At 38.6% G+C, this 26624-nt stretch overlaps 2 protein-coding genes across 2 annotated transcripts in view; both read left to right on the forward strand.

Annotated features, from left to right (window-relative positions):
- LOC140924922 (uncharacterized) overlaps nucleotides 1-3159 on the forward strand; it is a 28437-nt gene extending 25278 nt beyond the window's left edge. The window contains exons 9-11 of the mRNA XM_073374907.1: nucleotides 454-553; nucleotides 1325-1402; nucleotides 3140-3159. Of these exons, the coding sequence (XP_073231008.1) occupies nucleotides 454-553; nucleotides 1325-1402; nucleotides 3140-3159 (198 nt within the window). The remainder of the gene's footprint in view (nucleotides 1-453; nucleotides 554-1324; nucleotides 1403-3139) is intronic.
- LOC140924628 (uncharacterized) overlaps nucleotides 1-18779 on the forward strand; it is a 302908-nt gene extending 284129 nt beyond the window's left edge. The window contains exons 4-5 of the mRNA XM_073374646.1: nucleotides 11701-11868; nucleotides 14604-18779. Coding sequence (XP_073230747.1) covers nucleotides 11701-11868; nucleotides 14604-18646 — 4211 coding nt within the window. The 3' untranslated portion in view covers nucleotides 18647-18779. The remainder of the gene's footprint in view (nucleotides 1-11700; nucleotides 11869-14603) is intronic.
- The last annotated feature ends 7845 nt before the right edge of the window (nucleotides 18780-26624 follow it).

A 26624-nucleotide genomic window follows, 5' to 3' on the forward strand; every position in this document is an offset into this window, starting at 1 on the left:
TTTTAAATCCCACAATATTTTTATCCCCGCTCTTAAACAGTAGTTTGTACTGTAAATATTGTTTGACTGAGCAATCAAATATGGCAGTGGAGTAATTCTTTTAGAAAAAAAGATCATTTTCCTTACTTTCCAAGGTTACTCAACGAGATTAAATCTCTCTTCAGTTAACAACTCTGCTGGTCTCCAAATGAAAATTTTACTCTGTTTTGTTTGGCTTAAAGTTTTTTTTGGTGCCGAAGAACATCTATAAATAGTCTGAAATCTAACATGCTGGCCTTGCATGGTAGCCTCCCCGCAGACGTCCTTTGGGGTTCGTTTGTCACGCATTCAAATGAATGCGTGACAAACGAACCCCAAAGGACGTCTGCGGGGAGGCTACTTGCATGGGAGATGGAGGCCACAACGAGATGGATTCCTGGATTTAGTTATTGATTTACTCTATTGTTTCATTAGGATTTGTCACCTCCTTGCAAAGCTTCTACATCACAGAAAGGCCAAGGAAACAGTTCTAGCTCCCCTTCCAGCAAAGAATTGAGAGTTATATCCTTAAAAGGTCAGTTAAAATATATTGTATGTCTTTATCTGTTATATTTATAGACTCAAGATATATATCCTTAAAAGGTATAATATGCCGGATTTACTTAGTAAAAAGACGCCTTGACGCTCATGAAATGTGAAAGCATTTTTCAAACAAAACATATGTAGGAAACGTCATGAACAGTCGCAACTCCGTTGTGACAGAATTGGGCCAATTAGAACGATGACTAATATCAAAAATCTTACTAGAGAGGTTGGCTTTAAGGGAAATAATTGTGTCTGAAACAAGTCAAATACTTCAAATATTTGCTGCTCAAGAACAGCAGTGCCGAGAAAAGGCTCCATGTTTTCGCTCGAATTGAGGGAAGTTGAAAGAAGACAAGAATAACTGGTAATTGCAATGTGCTTTTTAGTACGGTGCTTAAATTTGCTTATTTGAAGATAATTACTGTACTCGCTATTATTGGTATTTTTTGTGGACTGGTAACATTACTCTTTGTTTCTTTGGTAACCCGTCAAAAAGTAAACTGAAGCCGTTAACTTCAAACCAAAATAGTGTGATTCTATTTTGTTTTATTGTTTCATAAGTTTGACTGAATTTTATTGTCGATCATGTGTCCTCTTCGCCAGCAATGGATTCTAGGCTGTAAATTTTGCATTAGTGATAAAAGTGAAATTGTTATAATTCGTGTCAAAATTTAAAAATCACGTTTTGTACCGCAATAGCTGGCGTACCCACTGGCAAAAAAATTATTGAGATTATCACTGATCTGCCTTTTAATTTCAGGGTCAAAAGAGGGCAAAAGGTCGTTAACTTCAAGTAGCACTCTAGCATCAAAGTCTCCCAAAACTTTGGGAGATGAAGGTAAAGTTTGCTTTTGTATGACAGAGTTAAAACCGTAGAAATTGTTTGAGCTGCATTGACGAACTCTCGTTCAGGATTACCCCCCCCCCTCTTTCTTAAGGATACTCGAGATCCTGGAGTTGCTCTCGTCCGTTCCAGGAACAAATCGACGCGCTTTCTTTCTAATTCGAGCGTGTTTTATATTTTCCTTCAGTTAGAACCTGGCGAGAACAGAAATTTCTTGTTCTGATCATTTTCGAATTTTAAAAAAATGTAGTCAAGTGTCCTGTAAGTGAATTCCTTGCGTAGGTACTATGAGTTGATGCTCAGGAACCAATGAGGTTTTGGCATGTAAACATGACATTGCTAAAGGTCAAACAAGGGCACTTTGAGACGGCATCTTACTTCTTCACAATTTTTTTGTCTTTTATTACGGCTAAAGGCGTTTAGAAGCATAGCATTAAAATATATTTGTGATTCAAACACTGAGTACAGTGATGCCGCTGTTTAAAGGTTCATTTTTTAGTGTGGGCTAAATCGCGAATGATACAACGCACGTATTTCGTAATTATGAGTTCTGTTTCACCTGCTTCAGGGTAGAGTATAAAAGATCATACATTTTTCAAAGTTCTTCCAATGAAACAATAATTGTTATTAGATATGGACTTTAATTCGAAAGTAAGCGGTGTGTAAATTGTGGTTTTAGAAATTTGAAAGGCAGGTTATATTTTTTGAAAGCTGTATAAAGTCATAATCCTGTGAACAAGCTTTATTCTCTCGCTTACAAACTTCAATAGACCTTCTTCGTTCCGTCAAAGAAAAAAACATGACTTAAGTGAACAACATGATACATGCTTGCTGCTTAAGAGTCATTATAGTTATTGAAAGGTATTTTATATAGTAAGGATGCGTAACTTAAGTAGAAACAATAGCGTTAGGAATCAATTGGAAGAAGCTAGTTGACAAAATGATTAGATATTGTTTCATGGAGCGGAACAACATGATATGAGTAGAAATATATTTCGGCAGTTTGATAATTTTCTTGGAAGTAAATAAATGTTAGGCTATCAACCTTAACGTTGCATGAAGCATAATTTAAAGCTGAGGTCATTTCTTAAAATCGTTTTGAACAAATTTTCTGGTAAACAATTTGCCTTTTTTTACATGCGAATTGTAAAAGGGACAAAGTCCAACATCTTCACGTGCAAATTGTGTGCTTGAGATATTTTTATTGGGTTACTGTGATAACTCGAATTCCCTCACATTAATGTACAGCAATACCCGATTTCGCACAAAAAAATAGTCTAACTTTAGGATTAAAAAAGTAGATTGTTGATTTCCTTTACACTGAAGCATACAAAGTAGCTCAAACATGTTAAACGAGCCTATGTTTTACTTCCTCGATGATGGCGTTTTTTTTATTAAAAGCTGGTCTTTGCAGCCATTGCTACCTCTTCGACAGCCCTGGCTTTTGTTCTGTGGGTAGCAGGTTGTTTTCATCAAGATGTCTGTAAACTCTCTCGGTGATGATGGATGTTAATATATTTTAGGTTGTTAGGAAGGCATGTGATGGGGCAATAGTTTCTAGGATTTTTGGTGTCTTCTGTTTTGGGAAGCAGACAGGTGATACCATGTTGAGACATTCATTGTAAGCATTTGTCAGGTCTTTGTGTAAGGAAGGCAAGTTCTTGATCCAAAAGTGTTACCGGAGGCTTTCTACTTACTTGCTTTCTTAATTGCTGTTTTTGTTTCTTCTAGGGTTTTGTGGCCATACTTGATGATTGATTTCAATATTCTCAGTTTCTATTTGGCCGAGCCAGTCAGCGTTTTTGTTGTAGCTCTTTTGGTTTTTCCCAGATGTTTCCCCAAGTCCCCAGAAGCTCTCTACTTCATCAATTTTATGTTTCCTTAATTTCAAAGGACTTTTCCCTAGTTCTCTATAGAATTTCTTTGCGTTTTCTCGGTAAGGTTTTTCTGGTAGAAAAACTTCTCTCTCTTTTCAAATCTCTTGATTCGTTGGGCTTTAGCTTGTAGTTGTTGTTTCAGTTTTTCAGTGATTGTTGGTATTGGTTTTCTTGTTTAATGTTATGCTTGCTAAACAGTGCTTTTTGGTGCTTTATCTCATTCAACGTAGATACGTCACCCCTGCTTTTGTATATTTCACCTTCAATTTTCTTTTTCCATTTTGGTTGGTTTGGTTTTCTCAGCTTGTTGTTCCCTTTTGTTTTTATTCTCAGTGATTCTTTGACATTAGAGGCAGTTGCATACCGGCACAAGATGGTTGATGTTTGTGAGACACAGTTTTCCAAATTGGTCTTTTATCTGGTTGATGGCTTAGTATGGCTTTGTTTGCTGTTTCAATGACTGATTTTGCGTGTCGCTCATTTTTTTTTTTTTTTTTTGGAATTGGTGGCCTCTGACTTATTGGGGTTTCCTTGGCTATTTCATATCTTTGGAGAATACTTTCTTTAGTAATGCCCACAGTCTCATCCTGTGTATCGATGCTCAGTGGTTCTTGCACATCAGATTCACTATTTTTATCAATTTCTTGATTGTTATTTGCATTTTGTTCCTCTGGCACTGCATTCGCATCTCTCGTATAAGGTGTAGTATTTTCATATCTCTGCTTCACACTTGTGGATGGCAGGCAGTTTCATTTTGTTTAGTCTTTCTCTATATACGATGCCACGAGGGACATTTTGTCAGTTCTGTCAGTTTGTTGGCATGATTCTTTGCAGGACGACATTGTTTCAGTAGACATAATACCATCTATTAAATCAGATCACTCTGCAATTACATTGTCGATTAACGGTATGGATGACAGCAAACGCGGTCCAAGCTTTTGGAAGTTTAATTTTTCTTTAGTGAATGATAATAATTATTGCGATCTCCTTGACACAAACATCAGGAAGGATGTAAGGATGTGTTGACAAGCGTGTCTTATGGGACTTGCTAAAATACAAAATTCGACAGCTCACTATAAATTATAGCAAAACAAAAGCTCGGAACCGGACAACTAAAGTTAACGAACTGGAAGAAAAATTACAGAACTGTACCAAAAAGTGTGACATCGATCCATCGAGACGAAATATTAAAGATTTGGAATGCTTACAGGCAGAATACGACCAACTGTATGAGTACATTACTCACGGTCTCGTTCAACGTGGTACGAAAAAGGTGAAGAGAACAACAAATATTTTTTGAATTTGGAAAAATCAAATAAAAATAAAAGTTGTTTGCGGAAAATTTTAAAAAGCGACGGAACAATAGCAGTTGACCCTAAAACAATTATGAGTGAATTAGATTTCTTTTACTCCAATCTTTACAAAGAGAATAATAGTCACTCATCATTATTTCTAGAAGACTTAAAGGAAGTTCCTACCTTTACTGAAGAGTTGCGAATGGTATGTGAAGGAAAGATAGAATATAATGAATGTTTTACAATCCTTTCCAAAAATAAAACGCCTGGGAACGATGGACTAACAATAGAATTCTAAGTAGCTTTTTGGTCTTTGATTGGGAAACCTCTAGTAGACTGCATCAATTACTCTTATGAGTTTGGAGAAGTTTCAAACTCACAAAAACAGGCTATAATCACATTAATTGAAAAAAAAAGAAAGGATAAACGAGTAATTAAAAATTCGCGGCCTATATCGCTAATCAACGTCGATGCGAAAATTATTTCTAAAGTTTTAGCGAAGCGCCTGGAAAAAATTTAATACATCCCAATCAGAATGTATTTGTTAAAGGTTGGTCCATATACGATGCAATTAGAACGATTGATGATATTGTAGATTACACCAAACGGAAGAGTTGGTCGGGATTTATGATCGCAATTCACTTTGAAAAAGCCTTCGATACATTAGACTTTCAATTTCTAATCAGAACATTAATGTCTCACCTTTTTTCGTGTAAAATCACGGCCTGTAAGGCAACGTCTCACTGAAGACAGAATAAACTCTTGGCCACAAGTTTTTTCAAGTTAGTTTAACAGTTTGTCTTAAGCACGCCCCTGGACAGCGCATTTTTTAATACACCCCGTCAATAAAAATGCGTCGCCACTTGCTTTAGATGCCATGACATTTGGCCTATCAATTCGGTGACGCCGCATAACTCGGCTGCTTCGCGGGCTGTTTTCCTCATTCCTAAAATCAGTCATACAATTCGCCATTGCAAATTTGTATTGCAGGGCGGATGCTTTTTTCTAAAAAATCTCAAACGACATGTTCTTTTCAAATTAGAACAAAGAACCCGACGGAGGAAAAATTTATCGTTGAACCGAGTTTTTTCACAAGTTGGACAATAGCAAATGAAAATTGCACACGGGCGCACGTGCAAGAAAACAAAAATATACATCTATCTATATATCTCTCTGTATGAAAACCTTTTTGAAAACGGGTGTATATATATATGTGTTGTGTAAAAAAACGGTACCGTAAGAAAGCTGTTTTTTTTTTACACTGATATATATTTGTAACGGGGGGTGACAGCTCTAACAAGGGCTGTTTCGGGAGAAAAACAAATTTATTCCGGGAATCTGGAGATTTTGCCGGGAATCGGGAAACCTGGGAAATTTTTCGGGAAATATGAGATATTTTCGGGACATTGAGCAAAGATTTGATATTAGATGTTATCAAACAATATATATGCAGTGATATGCACCCAGTGTATGCACTGTATTCTATGTATTTTGACACTTGAAAATGGCTGAACTCCCAATGATATGAAAAGACCAATCAGCAACGTTTCCAACTAAAATAGCATGAAGTTCGAGTGCGATTGGCCACGTGCAATCCCCAGCGGATTGACTCAAGAACCGTACCGGTGCAAGGCACATACTATCAGTTCACACCAGATCCCATCATTTATTAGTTGAGGAGTGTTTTACGCTGCACGTTAACGAGTTTTAAGAGCACATTCCACTGATTGCATACTGGAAAACTTGAAAGAAGTACGTAAGAAGTATGTAAGAAAAAAACGAAACTTATTTAACCTTGTTAAACACAAATGAGGCCATAAAAAGTAGTATGTCTGTGAAGACTCTTTAATCATCTTGATCTCGTCGGGGTCCTTCCGATTTTGCTCGAAAATCCCGAATCTCGATCAATATGCGTTCGGGATAGGAAAATTTCAGATTTTGACAGTTGTTCTGAATTCTTATGATACTCATACAATGACACCACACAGAGTATACTTAGCTGAAAATGATATCCAGAGCAACTTCAAAAACCGCACAACTTGTATAAAATAAAATTGACTACTTCTACGCGAAGTCACGCCAGTAAAAATAAGCATAAAAAGGACAATTGATTTAGAGAACATTTTGGACAGAATTTGTCCTCTCAGAACACTAGAAATGGCGTTTCAGAGCACTAAGATTTCAAAATTTTCTGGGGGGGTATGCCCCCAGACCCCCCTAGTGGTTGGCCCCTTCACTGCTCGCCTGATTCATCGGTGATTGAAAAACAAAAAAACACTATTTTATATACTTAAAAAGTTTGACAGTCTTTCTGTGTTAACATGATACCCTCTAAACGAAAAAATAACTAAGGTTGGATAATTATCAGGTTACATGATTAACAAGAAGCTGCAAAAAATCTCTAATCAAAATTTTAATTATAATTGTTAAAAACATTTTGGGAAGTTAAACATTTATGGGGAATGCCACCGAAAAATTCGAGAGGGTCGACGAAATTTCCGGGAGGACATAAAGTCACAAATGTCCAGTGCTGGCCACAAGATCCATACTTTCCTTTTTCATACTTAGTTCCACACTTCTCAGAGGAGTGGAAGTGTGGAAAAGTCTGAGAAAGTAAGGATATTGTCGCACTTTTCCCACAGGCACTAACCCCTTGTAATTCTTTACTTAGTTCCACACTTCTCAGAGGTGTGGAAGTGTGGAAAAGTCTGCCAGAGTAAGGATATTGTCGCACTTTTCCCCCTGTTAAGAACCCCTTTGTTAGAGTTGTCACCCCCCGTTTTGTAAAAGGACAGCTTTTTTACAAATATATTTTGTAAAAAAACGGTCATACTCAAAATGTTGCTGGCGAATTCAGCTAGTGTTCGTATTAAAGTTGTTTAGCCTTTACAAGTGTTTTCTGGCTTATTTCTCGATCTCTAAAATAAAACACGCATTGCCGTACCTTACAGACGCCTTTATAGTCCCTAATTCCTATAAACGAATCGGCTGCTGTTTTTATGGCCTTACAAGTTGCTCTGTTTATTGCAAAAATTAGACTAACAAGCGAAAGTATGTACGCTTGTAGCTATAGGCTAGCGTTTCCTTTTGCTTGATTAGCCGACTGAACATGTTCCTACATCATGTGGAAAGCTTAAAGTTGTAACGCAGACATGACACTCTTGCATGCATCAACATGGATTTCAACATAGCATGAATCCCGTGATAGAGGTCTAGCGCAACATACATAATACAGGAAATTGCCTAACAATTGCCGTCGTTGATTCTTGCTGAAGATTTTATGCTAGAAATTGAGTTATAATTTATTTTTCCACTGCTAAGAGCATCAAAGCATTATAGCCAAGCATTTTGTTGACAGTTAAACCGATTATTGCAGCTGATAACCTTGGGAAAATAGATAGATAATACAGAATAATATTCTGTACAGTTTTCGGCTTGAACAAAAGTAGCAATGAAGGAGAGAATAGAAGGCTTTGGTTGCTGCAAGAGATTGTGACAGGCATTGCTTATAAATAAGACAGTGAATAACCCAGCTATTCTATTATTGCCTAACATGCAGTTACTGCCGTGCGTGACCTCGGCATATAAGCATAACAAATGAAATTACTGCCTGTTCCTTCTTCGCATCCAACAATTAGAAGGTCCTGGAAAATTGAATGACAAAGGAAACAAGAAGAAATAATAAAAAGAATAAAAAGAACGTAAATTTTTAACGCTGTCAGCGAGTTAACAAGGGAATTTAAAAGCCCCACAATAAAGGGGACACGGGAACGTGAACGTGACTAGCCGGATATCTTCAAGTAAAATGTACGGTTTGAGAAGCGCACGAAAAAGTTCGAACCATGCTATAGAAAACAGCCTGTCTTCGATAAATGGGTTTGTCAAATGGTCTATATGTGTAAAATAGCAGGATTTTTACATAAAAAGGCAGCTTTTTTACAAAAATATATTTTATAAAAAAGCAGCTTTTTTACAAAAATATATTTTTGTAAAAAAGCAGTATTTTTACAACCGGTTAACTTGTAAAAAAGCAGCTTTTTTACAAAAATATATTTCTGTAAAAAAAGCAGCTTTTTACAACCGGTTAACTTGTAAAAAAGGAGTATTTTTACAGCCGTTCAATTTGTAAAAAAGCAGCTTTTTTACATAAAAATGACGCTTTTTTACAAGGACCGTTTTTTTATGCAACATATATATATATATATATATATATATATATATATATAGACCAGTAGGTGAACTACTCAAATCCTGAGTGCATGGGTGTTTAATACAAGCCTTTTTTCGTAGGCCACCGAAAAGGTGACCCACTCTTCAGTTTAACTCCATTATTACACTGTCTCGGCTTCGCCGGTGAACATCTAACTGAATATATATATATATATATGTATGTATATATTAATAATCACAGGAGTTCAGGCTTCAGGAGAAGTTTGTTTGGAAATGTCTGCAAGATACAGAACTGCTTTATTTTTTTCGATTGTAGTTCATGTTTAACGTTCAAACTATCAACTGCATGCAGTACAACTCTGAACCGGTTGTACTGAATTCTATAATCAAACTCGGTCGCAATCACGTAATGAAATAACACTTAGTTCAAAAACAAAATGATTTGCTTTAATTGAAAAGAAGCTATTTGGTCCTTAACGAAGAAAAAAACAAGGAGAAAAGAAAGAAAAGCTAACAGAATCATCACACTTGACGGTAAAAATAGCAAGGAGGTCGAATTATAACATTGATCTCAGAAAACTTCGCGTAAACAAAATCACCGGCCGTCGAAACCACAAAGCGGCTCTGAATGAAAACTCACCTACCGACTCTCCGCGATGATTCTTCATTCGCAGTTCAAGTTAACATTTCAGTTTCGATGACAAGGGCAATTTTGCTGTTTAAGATAAAGATTAAACTAACCGAAAGAATGCCAGGGATGCGATCCGCTGAATATCAAATGACAATCCCGCTAAAATTTTTCATAATTATACATAATTATGCCAATGTTTAGACAATCAACCAATCAAAATCACTACCCGGTTTTCGGGTAGTGAGTGACGTCACTGGACGTCATTAACGGCTGGTCGATTCAGACGTTGTTGAGAGGAGAAAACGACTCGAAGCAATCGGATGAATTTCAGGCTACCTCTGACTGAGCCTTGTAGTGGAGCATTTTTTTTTCTTTTTTTTATAGTTACTTTTTATTTATTTAATCGGTACCCGATAGGCCACAGTCGATAGACTTTGATGAGTTTCTCGCTGGCTATTAGCCTATTACCCACCCCCCCCCCCCCCCAAAAAAAAAAAATTTTTTTTCATAACTTCCCATAATTCTCTCTGTATGTCAGTTTGAAATCAGCGCGCGTATTAGACTGAACTCGGCTCTCATAGTGGGTTGTCTTAGAGTTTTTTTGGCTGCCTTGAGCAAAGTTTTCCGGAAGGCACCATTAAGCCTTATGAAGTAACAATTCTCACGTCTGGCAAAGTCTGCTGCGTCCAATAGCCCGAAATGAGACGAAATACCAGAAGATACACGGGTGAAAGACTGATCCCGGGCTTGAGACGGAAAGATTGGATATTGCGAGCTTTGTTGTTGGCAGTAAGAAGTCTTTGGCCTCACAAAGTAGGTTCTAGGGTTGAAATCTATTAGGCAAGATGGAAATTCATGCTGATTTCTGACCAGGCCAAAGACTTAGTAAAAAATTGTGTGGAAGGCGGGGGCTGTATGTCTCCTTTTCAACCGCTGGTTTTTACATCCGGGATCTTGAATAAATTGACTGTCAGTGAGTCGAGAAAAGTTCCATGTGACGATTTATGTGGAGAAGGCGAGAGTTTTACGGAGTAATTTGACGATGTTATGAGTGGTTTTGGGAACTGTTGTGATTGCCGCGAAAGTCATTTATTGTGTGATTTACCGAAAGTGTTGACGGACAAATCTCAGGTATGTGCAGTTGAGCTCGTGTTAGTAGAATACTTTGTGTCAAACATAAAAACGCTTCGTGAGTGTTTAGTTCAGGTGATTTTGTCTTAGAAAGCCTATTCTGCGCTCAGAGATTGTGGATTCTTAATCTGTTTTCGGCCGACACTGAGCTGTGGGCCTCACGGTTTGACTGACTAAAAGATTGCAATTTCTCGACGTTTCAAATGTTGTTTATTTCATCGCAAAATCCTGTTAAAAAGATTATTTTAAAAAGTGATAATTGTTTGATCCTTCGACTCATAATTGCAACTTAATTGTCAACAAATTTACTGTTAGCGTGAAATCAGTTTTCATTTTTGGATGAACAGATGAACAAATAGATCTTCCGATATAAATCGATGAAATCGGTTAAAAATCAAGTTAAATCGATAAATGCAATAAGTGTGTCATCGATTTCTACCGATTGATCGATACAATTAATATGAATCAAATCAGATTTACCGATTTTTATCGATTTATCGATTGTTATCGGTTGATTATTCCGGGAAATATACGCTCTTTTTGTTCGTTGACGTAGTGTGAAAACTACAGAGCAAACGTCAGTCCAGCCTTTCTTTTTTGTCTCCCGCGAAGTAGGTTCTACATAGTATCATGATCTGCTGTTCAGAAGTTGATTAATTGTAAAGTTTTGATCGGCGTTGATACAGCAACCGAAAATAACACAGGCCTCAGGTATGAATCCAGCTCTGTTTCCAGCTTACACTTCAAAAGACGTTCGTTTTAAAAAATAAAAAAAATAAAGGAAAGACGCTACGACAAAAACCTTTTCGCACAAGCAATCAGAACAATAATCAGATTTCGTTTAGCGAAAAACATTCTTCGGGAACAACAGGAAAGAAAAACGTCTATGGAAAGTCTACGACACCAGGGAATACGTACCGGAAATCCTCTATTAAGCCCCCCGGGGGTTATAATTTTACTGAAGCCCTTGTCACTCGACAATAATTGTAATTTTCCCCCGAGGATGACCGAACAGATACAAATTTTATAGCGACGATTAGAAAGCATTTCTAGAGGTCTAAAAATACTCTGGATAGCCTAAAAAGTGTTTTCAATGCATTTGGGAGGAAACTGTCGTTGGGTGCCCCTGATAGCTAGTGGCCCTTTTCGAAATACTTCCATTTAAAAGCTTTAAATACGTTTTCTTAGACAGGAGAATAAACCCCCTCTCGACGAGTAATTCACTGCGTGGATTGGCCAGCAACCTAATCAAGTGTACTCGAGTAATGTCGAAGCAGCTGCTTACTCCTTGGTTGACGATCATTTTGCTGTGTAACTTCAGTGTCACCCTTCTTGAACCCAGATCGTACCACGACGGTAAGCAATAATCGGGCGATATATTGCTAGATCTTTTGATTATTCGCGTGGTTTTTGCAGGTTACATTCGACAGGTTAGAATACAGGTCATCGTGCTTCAAATGAATAAACAGAACCAGAATTATCATATTTAATCCCTATCCAAAATGGCGTTTTTTGAGGGGAAACTATTAATTTGGTTTAAATATCTATCAGTAAATCAGTGTCCTGCAATTGTGACCTGAAGTATGTGGCCTGTAAAGGAAACCTCTCTTCACCCCGATTCCAAACCCTATTATCGGCTGGCTCCACGAGCACAAATTCAGTCTTCTGAGCACTAAACGACAAGTGCCATTTTGCGCTAACAAGCTTCAATTCATAAAATATACTGATCTGGGAGGACGCGTGATAACTAGTGCAAAGGATATGGACCTCAAGGAGATCTTGAATTTGATGTACTGGTGTGATCACTTTATTCGACCCATTCCTCAACCCTTCATTAAATATCTCCGTGATATACGAAACCGCTAGTGGGGGCGCGTGACCAAGCTAGAGTTAACTAATTATGCAATGCTCAAAAAGCCAATGCCTTTTTTAGAGCAACGGAAGCACTGCTTCAGGATCTGGAGAATGCCCTGCATGAGATCCAGATTCTTAAGACTGTGACCGACGCGAACAATTTTCATGCAAAAATTCTCACAGTATAAAGAAATGATAAAAAAGAGATCGCAGGCTTTAAGGAAGAGTCCAAGCGAGATCAGAAAGTTCTGAAGCAGCGGCTACACGGCGTTGAAGAAGCGGAGTTAGAGCAAATTAGAATCACATTAAGAGCCAGAGACATATGCTTCGGGAGCAAGGTCAAGAATGGCGTCGTGTATTTATACGACATTCTTTGAGCTTTATCCTCTCATGTTTTTAAGTGTAATCTAACGATGGGGCTATTCGTTTTGCGTTTGCTTGCTCCTTGGCGGTTGATGATTTTGCTGTGTTTAAGCGTCACTCTTCTCGATCCCAGATTCTTTAAAGATGGTAAGTTTTGAACGTATCCTTACATATTTTGATTATTCACCAAAACCGAAGTGATAGGAGTTCTTTTATTATTTATAATGGGCTGGCCCATTTACAGTTTTCGAAAGCAAAACGAATGCCTTATGATTAAAGGGTGCGGGGAAGGAAGACGGACACTTGGAATTGACTGGGGATAGCTAATACCTTTTGTATCTTCCTATTGTGAGACGTCAGCGAATGTTTCATCGCGGCCAGTGATTTATTCTTAGATGCAATCAGCAAATGTACCTAGACCAGAAAAGTTCTTTATCGTTTTGGTGGCCAGGCCCATTGCTTTCGCATCCAGTTTACCTCGCGATTTATAATAGGTTTTTAACACTTGGATATACCAAAGGGTATCTGCGAAGTCAGTTATAGTGGATGGGATATGCAAATGTGTCACTTACTCACTTTGCATGCACGCACGCTCTTCGTCTCTTTGAGGCTGGGTAAGCATTATCACTCATGGTCGTTGTATAGACTTACCGTGTGTTTACGCTATGAGTATCTCGGTCATAAGCACTTCTGGGGCGATTTAAATTTCCTGTAACATAACCAAAAAGATCGTTGCCGATAAATCGCCATATTAACGTGGTAGATTGTCTATACTGCAAACTTTCCAGTCGCTCTAGCGGGTCTTTACAGCGAGGAATCAAATGGATTACGGTCTGTATCAAAAAGTCGTCTTCAAAGGCGTTTCAAAGACCGTAAGTGCATATCTCGACGGACAGATTACAGGAATTGTTTCCGTGCACTCTTGGGGAAAAAAAAACTTTAGCTGCACTGCATCCATACACCAGCATACATTTCTAGGAGGCTTCAGAAAACCATTTTCCCGTAAATTTGAAGCGTAAGATAAACAAAATAAATAAGTTACCTGCGGGCCTTGGTTGGCCTGTATAGGAGGATTGGGTGCCCATAAGGTCTTGAGAAGAGAGCATATAACTAGCTCAGTCTTTCCTGGTCTACTTCGGGCACGATTTTTTCGTATATTCCCCACACAGCAGACAAATAAGATTTATTGCGTGCTCTAGAAAATTCACATCCTTTATTTATTCATTTATTCATCTATAATGTACAATGTTTATTAATGTACCCATTGCATTTTATTTTATAGTATATTTACGTTAATTAAATGCTCTATATATTGCTCTCAGCTCGGCTCCCTTGAATCAGACAACCATAGTTTTGGTGTGCTTGTTTTTTTGCAGCCACAGACGACTCCTCTAACGCCAGAATAGCCTGCTCCAGGCGTTCAGATAGTGGGGGAGGTGCATAGAGAAGTGAGCACAAAAAAAAAAAGGGGGAGAGATGTTGTGGGTGGGAGAAAAGAGGAATAAACCCTCCTCTCTCCCTCTTCGTTTCTTCCGCTTTTTTCTCTCCCCTTGTTTATGATGAGGTATAATTCAAAATATCAATCAAAAGGGACAATCTACATCCTACAATTATTAGCTTTTGCAGCAATTAGACTTTTTAAATTTATGTATATCGGGAGACAAAAACCAGGATTCGGGAAAAAACAGTGCGGGAGGCGGGATTTTCGTGAAAAAGAGTGGGATTTGGAATCAGGATCGACCCCCACCCCCACCCCTCTTCCAGACCCTGTCAGCTCAGTTAATATATCAACTGAAGAGGGATAATTTTTTATCCGAAACATGTTTTGAATTGACGGCTGAAAACGTATGTTAATAGTTTCTTTCTGTTCCTAGGATGTCCTGTAGAAGATGCTAGTGTGCCATTCGAAACCAAAGAGTTCAACATGCCAGACTACCTGGACGCAGCTCGAGCTGAAAACTTTACCGGTCGTCGGTGGCTCTATGAAGAGATCGAAGATGCATTTAAGGATAAATACATTGCTGGAGTGCAAATAGTTGGAAGTCCTGGGGCTGGTAAATCCGCGCTTTCTTCTCAAGTGATATGTTCCCGTTCATCAAGCCCTATAATTCACACTTCTATTCTAGGATACCACTTTTGTAAATACTCTGATAGAAATACTCAAATGGCAGGAAAGTTCGTTCGAAATTTAGCTGAGATGATAGCCCGTAGGCTTCCCGAATACGGTTATCTTGTTTCTAAAAATTCGTTTATTAAGCGTTCGTTGAAGGAGGACTGCATTCATTATCAAGATCCTGTTGGTTGTTTTCAACTTGCTGTTTTGTCGCCTCTTAGAAACCTGACTAATAAACCGAGAGAAAACTGGTTTGTAGTCGTAGACGCCTTGGATGAATGTATTACACAAGGTGAAACAAGACACAGTATTGTCTATCTGCTAAACAACAACATTCACCTGTTTCCGCCGTGGTTCAAGGTCATTGTGACTTTGCGAAATGAATCTGAAGCTTTTCTCCGTTCAAGTAAAGTGAAAACGATAGTTATTGATCCTGAAGACTCGAGAAACCATGAAGACCTTGAAATCTTTGTGACGAGAAGACTTGAAGCTCCTTCGTTGCATCGTTTAACACGGAAGTTGACAACCAAGTTTTTGAGTAAAAGTCAAGGGAACTTTCTGTTCGTGAATGAGTTGCTTAATGATTGGGAGCATACAACAACAGAATTAAGGAACGTGTTCGACTTACCGAAGACGCATGGAGATCTTTTTTACACCTACTTCAAGAGGCTATATCCGAGTAAAGAGAGTTTTAAGCCTGTTCGGTATATTTTGGAGTTATTAGTTTCGACATTTGAACCATTGACACCCAACCAAATCTTCGAATTGCTCAAAACGGGAGAGAATAGCCTAGATGAATACGATTTTAAGAACAGATTAAAGGGGCTTAGTCACTTTCTACGATATGGAGAAGACAATACTCTAACACTATATCACTTGTCTCTAACAGAGTGGCTCACCAGTAAAGAGAACGAGGATTTTTTTGTGAGTAAAAGGAAAGGACACGAAACATTCTGCGAGTACTACATCGGCCTGATTAGGGAAACAGAGGAAAGTAAGCTGTCGGAATACGTTCTAAATTTAGCGCAACACATTGCATTAAGTGGTATGAAAAAGGCCTTTGTTCAAGAATTTATCAATCTCCCTTCACAGACAGTCAGTGCGTCAGATCTTCAAAACAATAGAACTCTCCTTCATCGTGCAGCAACCATAAACAACAGTGATGCACTAGAACTTGTTTTAAGGCATTTCAGTTGTATCGATTGTGCTGATGATCGCGGAATTACACCCGCGTTTTTGGCAGCAGAGTATGGGCTTGTGGACAATCTTGCTTTGTTGGTCGAGAAAGGAGCCGAAATTAACCGAAAAACAAAGACGATGGTTGAATTTAACAAAGGGAAGATAATACAAGCCTTACAACAAGCCATTAATAATGAATCAGATATATCGGCTGCGAATCGTGTAATAGACATGTCTCTCCATCAGTCTAAATCAAAAGTGTTTGATTCATCGCTGCTTTACGCAGCAGCCAAAGGAGGGCATACAAGCGTTGTTCGTTTTCTTTTAAAGAACAATGCTAACATTTCCATGTTGAATAGTGGGCATCTAACTGCTATCCAAATAGCCGCTGAAAACGGACACGTTGAGGTTGTTAAAACCCTTTATGGGGCAGGCGCAGTTGCAGATAAATCCTCTCTGTATCGTGCAGCTGCAGACAATAGGTTAGAAGTGGTGAATTTCCTGTTGAACATCGGTGTCAAAGATGATTGTCGAAGCATTAACTGTTTTAAAGCAGAACAACGCATCTTTTTGGGCTTACCATCACCAGCCTCCGTAGCAAGCGTTTCCGTGAGGTTTGGCGAAAATGATATAGGTCCCGGCTCAAATCAACGTGATTGTGCCCTTGAGGCAGCTGTTGCTTCAGGCCACGATGAGGTTGTTAAAAGTCTCCTTTCTAAAGAACATAATGCCCGTATTTGCTCTGGTTATTTAGGAAGAGCTCTACTTGGTGAAGTCAGCCAGGAGAATAACCGTGTATATGTTGATATAACCCTTGGACGAAGACCGCTTGTTACTTTCATTCATCCCAACGGTAAAGAAAATGTATATATACCTTCCCTCGATTTTACAGAATCTGGCATCATCGAATGTAGAAAGCCTTTAAATTATTCAGTCTTTCATCTACTGAGTTATCTCTCTCCAACTTTTGAACACAACAACACTTTCTACATATGTCCGAGATGCCGTAGACTTGATGCGCACTCAGCATTGTGTAAAGAGTCAAAGGGTCCCCTTGCTAAGAGTATTGAACAATACCCAAAGAAAGAATGGGTAATAAGCTCCTGTTTTGACGCTGAGGGATTTGCACCGCTACACAGAGCAGCACAAGGAACCAATCTGGTAGCAATTCGTTATTTTCTTGCGAATGGTGTAGATACTTCTATTTTAAGTCAAAATGGACATGACGCGTTGACACTTGCAGTTCTTCATGCAGGGAGGAGGCGATTGTGGGAATGTGAGGGTCGAGTTGCAGCCGATGTAGATTATCAACATCTGATACGGGCCGAACAAGCGGCTATTACGCTTCTGCGCCACGCAGTGAATGGTGGATTCAAGGTCAGGTGCAACTCCAGCAAACCAGACCTGACTTTATATCATTTAGCAGCATCTCGTGGATTAGTCAAGTTTATAGAAACGTTGTTTAACGAAAACGATTTGCACCAGTTAGATGTTGATTGCGCCAATGCGGATGGGATAACGCCCATATACCTTGCAAATCTTTTCCAACAGAGAGTACAAGACGGCCTTGACAATCCTTGGAAAAAAGTCATTCAGATAATCAAACAACATGGAGGTGAGATGCGATATCCTAGACAGGATGCTGAGTACAATTTAATTTATAACGGCGTGTACGGCTGGATTCCATACGAGTTTACGTTAGATCTCAGACCTGACATAAAACACTTCATTACGTCGCTTCTGATGTCGTATGAAAAAAGTGAGAACAAATCATTTCGTTGCTCTTTCGGTCGTAACCTGGATTTAGCTCGTGAAAACTACTATCACGATTGGCTCGTGACATGGCTTTGGAGAAAAATCAATGATACAGTTGGACCTGTTATTAAGCATTCAGAGGAAGATATTTCGACCTCGAAAACAGGCACGAGACCCCATTCACCAAGGGAAAGAGAACACTTTCGAAGAGACATGAGACGGTGTTCGTTGCACGTGAGGCAATTTTGTCGATATCTTTCTAGAATTTTGTTGCATAAACAAGCCTATCCAAAAAATATTCTGAAGAACGATTACTGGGAAACTTTCAGCAAGGCACGAGGTAACTACTGGTTTCAAAGAGAACTTCAAATTCTAATGTATATGCGACATACGGAGGTCTTCCGAGCCTTTGCTTGTTTAAAATCGCTGTCTTCCAGACTTAAACCAGTTTATCATTTAGATGCAAGATCGGTTACATACAGTGTTCGGCAGTATGAGAAAAACCCACCTGTTGACAATTACCTTAATTCAATTTGCGATAGCCTACAGTACATTTTTGAAGGCTACATATCGTTTAGGATAAGTAGGCAACAACCCTCTGAATTCAGACTTAGGGAAAATGAGTTTTTCAGTCGTTCTGGGTTTTTTAACGGGCCAGTAAAAATATCTAGACAGACTTCCCTTATTGGAAGTAATCTCATCGAATGGCCCCTGGAATTTTTTTTAAATCGCTCACTGGGTTTCTTTCGTCGTTATGATTATCTCAAGACTCTACACATAGGATTAGAGCCACGTACTTATGTTCATCTTTACCCCGACAAAATTCGACAACTTATGAATCGTGATAAAATGTGGTATGATCATGCATAGCTTAGCAGTGCGGTTTAACTGCATGATCCAATTGCCGATAGAGTCAGAAGAAAGGGTGATCTTTGACGGAAATAACAACCGACTAGTCGGATTTGAAGGAACTCTGCGATCATTTCTATGTTTCTTTCGCTATTCTTTAGGGACTGGTCAAAAAGTATAGGGGGGGGGGGGGGTGGGCCGGAGCAGAGAGGGGGTGGGTCATGAGGTTTTGAGCCTTGTGCAAGGGGTGGGTCGTGCAATTTGCAGCTACCCTTAGGGGGTGGGTCACCGTATTTTATTACATAGATAAGCACTAAACGAGACAGTTGACCACACTTGTTATATAAAACACAGCCAGCTGGAATTATTGCTAAAATACTCACAAACCTGTTGTGCGAGAAAATGCAACGGGTGACAGACCGCACATCCCGTGAACCCTTTGTTAACCTTTTTTTTTTTTTGGCTCTAACGAGCATGTCCTTTAATGATTTTCCTTTTTTGTAAGGAAATGATTGGTGGTTCTTTAAAAATTTATTAAAGTTATGGTTGGCTTTGTATAAGATTCCATTTTTATTATTCAAGCCTCCTTTATAGTAGACACTGAGGGTTGGTATTGTGTCACAAATGGCAATAAATCTTTTTCCTCCTTGTAGGTTTTGTTTTAGGAGTTTAGACTCGTTTTTGTGAATTTTATGTCTGATAGTAGGTCTTCTATCAAAGTTTGTGGGTAGCCTCTGTCCATCAAGCGTTTTTTGAATTATTTTCCTCAAAGGTTGTTTCTGAGGAGTTTTTTCGTAGGATTCACAAGGCTTCTCCTTTGACAAATCCTTTTTTAACACTTGGAGGGTGACACGAGGTGAAATGTGTGTGCAAGAAGGTTTCCGTTTGTTTAAAATGTGTCTTTGCATCAAGGATAGATTTTTCTTGAATCTTGTGCCTTTGTATACAACCGTGTCTAAAAACGCTGCATCTCAGTGTCAAATGTTTCGGCCATGAATTTAATAGTTGGGTGATGTAAGTTTGCTTGTTCAATGAAGGCCCTTCGATGTCTGGTTTACTCATGTCCCATAGGGAAAAGACATCGTGTATGTAGCATTTCCAAACTGTTGTTCTAAAGACAGTTTTGCTTAGAGTTGTTGTTTCAATATATGTCATGAAAATATTGGCAAAGGAATCAAAACTGCTGTCTTTGTGCCCATTACAGTTCCATGGTTTTGTAGGTAGTGCTTTCCATTGAAGTGGAAGAAATTTTCTTTGAGGATTAATCTAAGCATTTCCGGCAAGTAATGTGTAGGAATGGGTTGTCTTTGTAGAAATTTTCATATGCGTTGTGACAGACAATTTCAATATACCCTCGTTTTGCTGTATATTTGTGTCAAGACTCATAACGTCCATCGAAACAAGAAATGTTCGGTTTTTCACATTTGTCTTTTCAGTGAAAGGTATGATTCTTTGATTTTGATATTGGTTGTAGCAGTATATCAACAAATTTTGTCAAGCACAGAACAAGGTTAGGCCATCCTCTTTTTTTCTCCGTTTACCGTCGTCCGACCGACCCAAAATTTTTGGCATTTTTTTAAAAAAAAGTAACGACATAGTTACACCATTTTTCACTTGAAATAATTCTTTTAATCTGAAAAATGAGCATAGTAACAGCACAGAGAAAACAAGAACAAAAACATGAACATTTTTCACAGTATATTTTACATTTTGTTAATCCAAATATGTGAATGTTAACTTTTAACGTCGTCCAGGGGTACCAGGGCCCACTATTCCGAGACTTCTTGTGATTTTTTTTAAGTTTTTTTTTTTCAATCCCACCGACCGACCCAATATCAGGAAACGCATTCGACGGTAAACGAAGAGAAAAAAGGGGATGGCCTTAGAGGAAACCAAACATCCATGTTTTAACTAGGGGGTGGGTCATGCAATTTCCAACCTTGCTTTAGGGGTGGGTCAGTCATTTTTGTGCCGAAGGGAGGGGGTGGGTCATGTGTTTTTTATCAACCACATTTCCAAATGCTCCGGCCCACCCCCCCCCCCCCCCCCTATACTTTTTGACCAGTCCCTTACCTTCAGATTCTTGTCTTTACCTGAATTGTTTACTGTTATTAGGTTTAATGAGGCAGCTATTGAAGAACGGTTTTATCACGTAAATAGTGAGACACACATCCTATCCAAAAACAGTACTCCTGACTTATCGACTTTTACGACTCGGCGGAATTTTTCTGAAGTGATTTTTTCGTTGGAATTTACAGACTGACGTAGTTTCTGTAATCAAATGCATTAAAGGTCTCTTTTTCTATAAGCAAAGATCTGACATAAGCCACGCCAAGGAACAAGCGCACTACACACTGTGTATGCCTCGTTCTATAAGCAAAGATCCGACATAAGCCACGCCAAGTAGCAAGCGCTCTACACACTGTATATTCATTGTATTATAATTTTTGAACGCACGGAAGCGTCTAAATTTCGAACCTAGTTTGTGGCCTAAACTGGAAGCGACCCATTTACTATATGTTTTTGACCAGCGTTTTCGAAAGCTAGAATTAAATTTCTTGCTGGAGATGCTGATTCCCCGAACTGTATTTTATGTAGTACACGGTAGTATACGCATTTGTAAATAATTTTAAGGCACACTTTATCACACAAGTGTCTAAGGAGTTTATTTAACACCCACAAATTAAATAAGGCATGTCACTCTGCAGACAACAGATCTCCAGCCCAAAATATTCTTTTATAATCATACATATCGTGGTACACGTTAAGAAAAGCTAAAAATTTCCGATCCATTTGTCTACGATATTCCCCATTTGCAATTAACTTCCCTAAATGACACAACTCAACCTCCGAAAATGGTAATAAGATCAGGTAGCCTGCGTAGCAGGCTTTTGGAAGTGGTGGGCGCAAGAAAGAACGGGGTGCGCGAGGGACACACGCCAGAGATGTAGGTCCCTCTTCCCGCGCGTGTCTCTCTCGCGCGCTCCGTTCTTTTCTGCGCGTTACTTCCAAGCGCCTACTACGCAAACTAAAGATCAGGCAATTATTGGTAAAAATGGCCTCCTTAAAATTTCGGTATAAAGACTAGGAGGAAAAAAAATCCTAAAAATGTTTATGAAATTATGGGAAAGACCTTTAGCTATCTTTAGGGAGGACCCAATACAAACGCTAAATCTTTTTGATGGGGGCGAAAAAATCCCTATAATTAGCGAGATGCCAAAGTTTCCCTATAAAACATCCTAACAGAGAAAGGGTTTTAAGGGCAGCTCAAACGTAGCGCAGAAGAGTTCTTAAACATACAAAAACGATTTCAGGCAGTAATTGAGACTCATTTAGAGAGGTCAATTATTGGGTTCTTCCGATAAGGAGAAAATGGCTTTTACAAAGTGTTTGCAACATCTTCATTATGGTTGTCTAAAAAGTACAGCATTAAGAAAAGAAAACGCCATCTGTTCATATGCTTTGTAGTATGAGAAAATCGTGAGAGCCATGAGAATAGCTGCTCGCAGACTTCAGTGTTTACGGGGAAAACAACACAAAGGACAAAGTTAATGACTATCCAATACCCGGTAGTTTACAAATATATAGTTAGTTCAGTGGGTCAGCGAGACAGATGGCGGCTACAACTGGCTGCCTAGCCTGCGTAGCTGGCGGGTTTCTTGTGCCCGGGGATCTTTTTTGGCGCGGAGCCGCCATGCGAAGTGAGTGGCGAAGCCGCGAGAGAAAATCTTCAAATTGACTTGTATACCATGACTAGTTCAATCGATAAAAACCGATATCGGAAAACCGTTCGATAAATCGATAACTATCGATAATTCAAATTTAAACGTTATCGATTTTATCGATCAATCGATAGAAATCGATACTCACAACCATCGCTGCTCTTTTAAGGTATTGAATTTATCGATTTATCGATTTTATCGTTTTCATTAAGGACCGTGTATTGTTGACACTTGTAAATGTAGAGACAGCGTTTAAAAAACAAGCTGTGTTTTTGCCGGTGCATTTAATAAGGTGCTTATCTGGGCGTCTTAAGACCTCGTTCGCTCAATAATTCTAATGTCCATTTTATTGGCATTTTCACATGTTTTCTGCACTTTTTAATGTCGAGTTCCTCTCACATTTATATCATTTATTTTTGGTACATTACTTGTGTTTTGGTTTTGCTGCGGAGTTCATCATCTAATTTGTTGTCATTATTTATAAGACGATTTTTAAACTCTGCTATGCAGTATGATTTTAATTTTGCTGCAGCAAGAGTTTTTCTAACAAAATGTCTACTGGAGATCATGTCTAGAATTGTAACTATAATGTAGCTTCGGTACTTGAAATGACAGCTACAGTGGAACCTCGATTTAACGAAACTCTATATAACGAAGTCCTCGGTCTAACGAACGATATTCTTCACCCCAGTATTTATGGTAAGATATATGACGAAAGAACCTCGATATGACGAAACCTCTACATAGCGAACACATTTTGTCAGTCCCTTGGCCCTTCGTTACATCGACGTCCACTGTACTACCGTCGTACAATGTCTTAACGGTGTTTAACTTGAATAGTTCCTAAGTAAAAATATAATGCAAGAAGAAGTTGTTACGTTTTGTTTCTCCGCTGAATCATGCTAAATATAATACCGACCATGTTACGTATTTGTTCAATATTTGATTTGTGAAATAAATCTTTAAACTTGTCCTACGAGAGTAATTCTTTGTTAGACTGGTCTTAAATACGTGGAAACATATTGCGCCGATAAATTTGATAAGTTCGATAAAGTCGATAACAATTTAAAAATCGATCATTATCGATTACTCACCACGTATCCCTTCATCGATTTTTATGGATTTCCGATACAATTAACTAATTTTTATCGATTTTATCAATTGTTATCGATTATCGGTTTTATCCAGGTTTTTTTTATCGATTGAACTAGTCAGGTGTATACCCACCCTTCTCGCGGCTCCGCTGCCAAAACAATACAGCACTCCCACGCTTATCCCGCCAGCTACGCAGGCTACTGGCTGCCCTGACTCCACTAGACCTTATGGTTATCCCAGGCGGTTAGTGCTAATAAATCTTTAAGAGCAAATGTCTGTAAAAATCGAGCAACCGGCGGCCACGGTCAAAAATTAAATTTCGCTCATATCTTGTCCATACATACTCATTAGTAAGTAACTAAACGTGGTGTAGTTTGTTTTTCAAAAGGCCGCTTGGATTTGGAGAAAATCGACAAAATCAATTTTCGTGGTCGGCGACTTGAAAACAACCAAAATTTGAGGCAAAATGAGGCGGTCTCAAAACTTCACTCGCACGCAAAAAGGAAGAAAGCGTGGTAAAATATTCCCCGATAAATCAATTTATAAAGGGTTTTAGCCCTAGTATGGCGGTGAATTCTTATCTTAACGATCATGTGGAAGGTAAACAATTTTATTTTAGTTTTGGTTCTTTTTCAACTCTACGAAGTTTAAATTTAGACCTTAAGTCGCGATTTAATTTTTAGGCATGTGCTACACCTTGGTTTTTCCTGAAACTCAAGCTATAAGTTATTTAAACATTGTACTAAAACATATGTAAGAACTGGCTTGGGTAATTTAATTTGCGCTTCAGACGAACCTTCTGAACTTGAACAAAAAATATGATGTATTTGCATAATTCACCAACGGCTTGCTGTTGCCGAAAGGGATCATTAGCACTTCTTGAGAAGAAACCTGATGTACCTCTATAGTACGATAGTTAATTTGCCAACATGCAATAGAAATTAACTTACTTTTATAGTTTGGGACACTTGCTTTACTTTTTCTACTCTCGAGCTCCAAAATTCTGCTGGCGCTAAGGCATTTTGTAATTTGACCTCTAACGAGAGGTCATTGAAGATGGGCCAGGTTATTAAAATGTCACTCAAACCGAATGAGCGTTATGATCTAAATTCTTAAGGTGGTTGAACAAAATATTTCACAAGAAAAATATGTTTTCAAGACATTTTCGGCGATTTGAAAGATGTTCTTACCATTCTTTTTAATAGCGGAGCTCTGGCGCGCGAAGCGCGCCTGCGGAGCACCATGGGTAAGTAAATCTACCCATCCCAGAAAATTTGGTAATCACGTGACCGTACACCGCCCTCAGCCCGCCCGTCCGTCCGCACCACAGGGAAACCAGTGTTTAATCCTCACACTTTCTAGCCAGTTTGGGAGCACAGGAAGACTGATATTGCACACATATATTGCACATCAGTGCTGTGATCAATTGACAGCTGTCAAAACAGAGTATCCGCTGACCAGTATCACCTGACCGTATCGTGGGCTCAGGTGTCGACCCATGGAGGTCGAATATCTTTTTGAAGTTATCCGCTGACAAGTGCCTAGTTTTCAAATGATCGCAGGCTCAAGTTTATTTTTTTTTTAATTCATATGAAATATGTTGTGTTTTGTACGTGCCGCACAATTGAAATGTTGATTTCAAACTGACCTCGGAAGCTAAAATTCAGCCAGTTTTTACAGACAGGGAAGACATGCCAGTTGCTTTTGACTTTTCTCACCAAGGTCACGCTCTGGTCACGCTCTACGTCCAATTGTTATGCTCTGATTGGTCAAAATTTGACAGGTGAGTTCATGCGGAAAATTTATGCAGCATCTTGAAACTTGTTTACTTTGCTGAAGTTGACAGAGTTTTCTGTCAACTTGTGATGTTTTTAACTGTCTTTTTCCACTGAATGTACAAAATGAAATTCAGCTGCTATCAAGAGTCTTCTGTTATTCATGGCTAGTTTGTTTACTGGGGTTTTGGTTGAAAAATACGTCGCTTGTCAAAGTCGGAAATCCGATTTCGGATGGCATCGTTTTCGTTTCACCTTGCTTGGTGCGTAAGAGGGTTGAAAAGTCTGAAGCGATTCTGGCCTTACTTGATAGTTTTCAGTGCATCTCGAATGGTAAGCCTGAGAAATTATTGTATTTGACGTTTGTTTTTTAAATCTAATTTAATGAAGTCGAGCGTAGTTTATGCGGCTATTTAGTTTATGCTCGTTTTTAATTGTAAGATTTGAGACAATGATCTGACCGAGTATTAGGTTTGATTATAAGCTTATAGAACTTTAAAAAGCCTTTAGACATTTTCTCACCGCAAATAGAAAGAAACGTTCCAAAGAATATTTAGTTATAATTGTGGCTGTAAAAGAAAGCTTTGAGCGATTTTCTTGCCTCGAGTTCATCTTTGAAAAAAGCAAACGCCGGGAAGCCGGCTTGAAACATAAACAAGGATTTTCAGAGACACTTTAATACTTGTCTTCGTGAATGAAAATTGTTGTCTCTGTATATGTTTCACCGAATTATTTTCCTTTTATTGATCGTTAGTAGTCTCTTTTGCAATTTTTATCGCTGTGCCGTTTGTTTTCCGTCGCTCATGAACATCGCTTGCATGCTGGAGTACTCAAAATGCCGCACGTATCAAACGCTTTTGACGATTACACATCGTTATAAAACCATTAAATAAAAAATAAACATAATAAATTCTTTATTATGTTGAAGCGTATAACTCTTAAACAGTCGACTTTGGCACTTGTCAAAAGTGAGAACCGGCTAGCCGTATAGGCGATTTTGGTAATTTTTTTAACGGTTTCGCTAAAACCCACACGTGCTTCGATCGTCCTGAATATTGAGTGAGTGCAATTTGTATTGCAAACTTGTGAAATACTGCATTCTGTTCGAGGTCTGTATGATAAAAACAGCGCCTCTTGTTACTGTTTCACCTCAGATGTGATGTATAAAAAGTATAAAAGGTTGGGTTACACGTCCCCAGACTTGTTGGCAAGATTTTGTAAAGTAAACTGGTCGAACGAATTCGGCCTGATTTGTTTTCCAAGAATTTGTTTTCCAGGCCTAATCTACTGTGATCAAGAGCCCGCCCTCTTAAATGTGATCGAAGATGATTGCTATTTTTTGGGTGTACATATAAGGCTATCAACTCGATGTAAGATTAAGTTCACTCTTAGCTTGGACTGTTTGCA

Source organism: Porites lutea, chromosome 14 (assembly GCF_958299795.1).
Source record: "Porites lutea chromosome 14, jaPorLute2.1, whole genome shotgun sequence".
Lineage (NCBI taxonomy): Eukaryota > Metazoa > Cnidaria > Anthozoa > Scleractinia > Poritidae > Porites > Porites lutea.